Source organism: Babylonia areolata, chromosome 23 (assembly GCF_041734735.1).
Source record: "Babylonia areolata isolate BAREFJ2019XMU chromosome 23, ASM4173473v1, whole genome shotgun sequence".
NCBI classification, from domain to species: Eukaryota; Metazoa; Mollusca; class Gastropoda; order Neogastropoda; family Buccinidae; genus Babylonia; species Babylonia areolata.
In genome coordinates, this window is record NC_134898.1 from 38,887,113 (window position 1) to 38,892,112 (window position 5,000).

At 47.0% G+C, this 5,000-nt stretch overlaps 1 protein-coding gene across 1 annotated transcript in view; it reads left to right on the plus strand.

The window, feature by feature from the left end:
• LOC143297672 (protein sevenless-like) overlaps nucleotides 1-5,000 on the plus strand; it is a 142,116-nt gene that overhangs the window by 116,350 nt on the left and 20,766 nt on the right. Inside the window, exons 9-10 of the mRNA XM_076610092.1 lie at nucleotides 4,060-4,225; nucleotides 4,437-4,519. Coding sequence (XP_076466207.1) covers nucleotides 4,060-4,225; nucleotides 4,437-4,519 — 249 coding nt within the window. The remainder of the gene's footprint in view (nucleotides 1-4,059; nucleotides 4,226-4,436; nucleotides 4,520-5,000) is intronic.

Below are 5,000 nucleotides of genomic sequence, written 5' to 3' on the forward strand. Positions count from 1 at the left end.
GTAGTACTAGTAGTAGTGGTGGGTATCTTTGACAGAAAAAAAAACACCTCTCGCAGCTTTCGACAGAGCCTGTGTTTGGGACTATGGTTTGGTTGTGCCTTCTACTCTTTCACCATGCCAGGCCTGAAACATGCTATTCTTTTATTGATATTCTTTCATTCATTTAATCATGTATTTTCCTTTCTCTTGAACACGAACTCTCTGTCTCTGCCTGTCAGTGTGTCTGTCTGTTTCTGTCTCTGCATGTCTATCTGTTTGTCTATCTGTCTGTCTGCCTCTTACTTTCTCTCTCTTTCTCTCTCTTCTCTCAATCAACCAATCCCACAGTTATCATTTGTGTATGATAGTCAGTCGTGTCCGACTATGACCATCAGAACAGCAGAGGAGGCAACTGCTGTTCCGACTGTCTGGGCTAGAATTTGATTATAGTGGAGAGAGTCTTGCCCAAGTTACATCCCCACTCTCTCGGCCAAGAGGGTTTTAGGACAGTCAACGTTGGGGATGGTTCCCAAAGGCCAGCTAGCCCTCAAAGGTTGCAGCACTAAAAGCCAGTACAATCTTGCCTCCTAGTTTCAGAGTCATAGTTCTTCACAAAAGGACTAAGCTGTAGATGACTTCTAATTGCAACGGAAAATCCATTGATCATACAGCTCTCACTTTGCTGCTGGCCTTTTTGAATGAACGAACAAACAGATGGGATGAACTAGCAAACAGATTGACGAATAAACAAACACAAATGAAATAAACAAATAGATAACTGACTAGAAAAATAAATTCAATCAATCAATCAACGAGTGACCTCTCTCTTACCTCAGATTTCTCTCCCCCCCCTTCCCCGCCCCCCCCCCCCCCACCCAGGCCCCTTGTCTCTGTCCCTCCGTCCCTTTCCTCTCTCTCTCTCCCTGAGACCCCCCACCCCACCCCACCACCACCCCTCTCCAAGTCCACTCTGTATCCCTCCCTTTGATTCCATCATCTGTCTTGTTCTCTCCTTGATGTCCGTGGGGTATCGACCCGGGCCGCTCACCGGGGAAAGAAGCACTTTCACACACACAAAAAGAGATTACTGGCTTGATTAATTTCTTGTCCCGCGAGCAGAGCTTTCGGAAAGGGTCCCCCCCCCCCTCGCCCCCCGAGGAGGGGTGTTGTGGGGGTGGGGGCGTAAGGGGTGTGTGGTTGGTGATTAAATTTTGGTTTATTAAGATAATTGTACGGGTGCTGCGGTGCAGAATGACTGTAAGATGGATCGACTGATGATGATGATGATGATGATGTGTGTGTGTGTGTGTGTGTGTGGTGTGTGTGTGTGTGTGTGTGTGTGTGTGTGTGTGTGTGTGTGTGTGTGTGTGTGTGTTTACTTCAGTCGAAAGTGGAGAAATGCCCTCCCGTTCACTTCGCTATGTACAGCTCGACTCATTCTCATCTCTCTCTGTTTCTTTGTCCCTGTCTGTCTGTCTCTGTCTCTCTCTTTCCCCCGACCCCTGCTCCAACAGTCTGCTCTTAAACAGTGATAGAGAGAGGGAGAATATGTAGGACTATAACTATCGTGGAATTTTTTGAAGAAGATCCGGGAAAAAAACAGGGAGGAAAGTTAATTAAGTTAAGAGTGAGGCTCCAAATATACAGCTTACTAGTGAACCAAGAGAAAGTCATGGCTGCGACACCTGTACAGCCGTTGTGATTGCACGCACGTGTTTCTTAATTGTGTTCTCTTCTCCGTTATTCCGCTCGAACAGACTCCAGAGCAGATGGAAATGATTATTATTTTTTATATCAAAAAAATAAAAAGAATCTGTCCTTTACTGTCCGGCTGGTAGCATCACATTTCCGACCGCGGCCTATATCTGACACCTCATTTCCCACAAGTGGTCCAGGTCTATTTGGGGACATTTTCAAGGGGAAATAAATGTGTTGGGTCTGGATCGGTTGTTCGGGCATTGGTTGCTTCTTCTTTCTTTCTTTATATAGGTTGCTGGTTAAGACCGCTTTGAAAGAGAGAGAGAGAGAGAGAGAGAGAGAGAGAGAGAGAGAGCACACACACACACACACACACACACACACACACACACACACACACACACACACACACTAAGTATACATGTACACATGCATGTACGTGCGCACACACAGACACACACGGAGGCACACGCAAACACACACACACACACACACACACACACGTGTGTGTGTGTGTGCGGGCGATGGCGTGCGTTCACGTCCACCACTGAGTTGCGGGAAGAAGAAAGTGGGGAGGGGGTAAGGGTAGTGGCGAATCGATGGAATCTTGTTTGGGAGAGAACGGAAAAAGAAACTACTTACGCAATACGCGGCAGGATAGGATACCAGTACGGTACTTGATACCAGGATAAGGCAGGGCACAATGCAATGCAATCAGTGAATACGACACCGTGCAAAAATAATGCAATACTTCGAATGCATCTGTGGGTTTTAACTGCCACATTCGCTCGTATTTGCGAATAGGCTTTCTGCATAATTATATGACCGTTTTCTGCCCCCCCCCTCCCCCCATTCCGTTCCCATCCTTGCCATTCCGATAGCCGTAGTCCGTTTTCCGGGGTGTGCACAGACATTATATCTGTACGTACATTGACCTGGAGGAAGATCGGAAACCCCCCGCCCCCTCCGCATCCCACTGCCCCCCCACCCCCCCGCAAAAAAAGGAAAGGAAAAAAAAAGGGGGTCCCAGACGCTGCTGTGTTGGGAACTAGGATCCTTGAACTGATTGCCCAGAGCTCAAAACTGGGGGCTACTATGCACGTCCAGCACACAACAATATGCCAGCTCCTCCAGTATCTGTTTCAGATCTGAAGAGTTCTTTTTGCTATCTTCAACCCTCTTCAGTTCGCACCAGTGCTTTTGAGTATTATCATCAACAGATGTTTTCACCTGATCAAATGAGATCAACTTGATTCATATGACTGAGGATGCAGTGCTTTCAAACAAAATTATTTGGGAAAGTTGCGTCAGCAGCAAATACGTTTACACCATTTCCCTCTCAGTTCTGAGTTCTCTCTCTCTCTGTCTCTCTGTCTCTGTCTCTGTCTCTCTCTCTCTCTCACACACACACACACACACACACACACACACACACAAACACATACACCCATACACACACACGCGCGCGCGCGCACGAACGCACGCACGCATACACACACATACTCACACACACATACATACACATGCTCACGCGCAACGCCCCCACCCCACCCACGCCACCCCACACATAAACACACACACACACACACACACACACACACACACCTCCCCTTTCCCTCATTCCCCCCCCACCCCAGCCTTCCAAACAGCCAGGTGTACCGCCTGACTGGGGGTGAGGAATCTGTGATGTTCAGGAGGCATCCCCAGAAAGGGGGGCATGCACTGGGTTCTAAACACACCCTGTAGCAGTCCGCCGTGTGTTGACTCTGCAAGTTCCTTTGACTAAACAAGCCTGCACGTGTGGCAGGTGTCCGCTGTATGATGCACCTGATTTTTTTTCTCTCTTCCCCTCCCTCACCCTGCCCACCCCCCACCCCCCCCGGCCCCGAATTTCCATTTTGACCTTATGATTTATTAAAGAAACAGACTATCTACCTCTCTGTCTCTGTCTCTCTGTCTCTTTGTGTTGTGTCTGTCTGTCTGTCTCTGTGTGTGTGTCTGTGTGTGTGTCTGTGTCTGTATGTCTATGTCTATCTGTCTATCAGTCTATTCAAATTTTAGTGCTTAGAGCCTCGCCGACCACTGAGGCAATCTCAAGGCTATCGCCACGTTCGCATTCACTTCTAGTTATCTATCTACATATGTGTAGTAGTAGTAATTGTAGTAGCAGTAGTCCTCTTTACTCCAATAGGAATTAAACGATAATTACAACTTGAAAAATGTGTGTTTTCTTCATTTTATCTTATCTTTTTTCATTAGATTTAATGTAAACAGTATTATTTTATTCATCTAATTTTATCTAATATAAACACTAACAGGATGATGTTTTTTTTTTCTTGGTCTAAAATTGGGGAAGCGCTCTCACGGACACAACTGGGTCAGTACAGCAGGAGATGTGGAATGCTCGTTTAAAGCTGCAGAACTCTGCAGCTGACACAAAGACGAGGCGGAGAAAGGCAGTGATTCCCCACTCCAAAAGTCATAGAGGTGGACGACAGCAATGCGACCTGGATCCAGCTCTGGGCATGGTTTTAGTGGGGTTCTTTTGGTGTGTGTGTTTAAAAAAAAATTTTTTTGTATAGTCATGTCATTGTGATTATTGTGCAGATTTTGAAGTTTGTAACGTTACCCGCACATAACCACACAACAAACATACATCTGTGTTATATTTCGGATGGGGGTGTTTTCATGGAGGTGGTTCTGAAGTGTCACGAAGGTATCCTGATTCTTCCCGCTTGTGCGTTGTTCATAATTTCCAGTTCAGTGGAACCCATGACGTACCTGGGGGTGGGATGGGAGGTGTGCCATGGAAAGCGGAGGAGCGAGTTGGAGAACTGGGAGTGTGGGTGGGTATTGACAAGGATATCTCAACGCTTGGTTCAAATCACAGATTGACATAAACCTCACCAGTCGGGCCAACAGTAAAGTGAGAGCTGTATGATCAATGGTTTCTCCACTGCAACGGGAATTAATGTACAGCTTGGTATTTTGTGAAAGACTATGACTTGCAAACAAGGAGGCAAGATTGCACTGGCTCTTCTTCGTACTGCAGCCTTGTGGGCCTGTTGGTCTTTGGGGACCATGCCAACGCCGACTGGTATAAAAGTTTGAGCAAGACACTCTCCGCTATAATAATATTCTAACCCAGGTGGTCTGAACAGCCGTTGCCTCCTCTGATTGTCATAGTGGAACACGACTGGTGCTATATCATACAATCTCAGGGGGTGAGGGGGGTGGGGTTTGAGGGGGTGGAAGCTGTGAGCGAGCTGGGACTCTGATCTAGAACAGAAACAGCGTATCTATGGACTCTGATCTAGAACAGA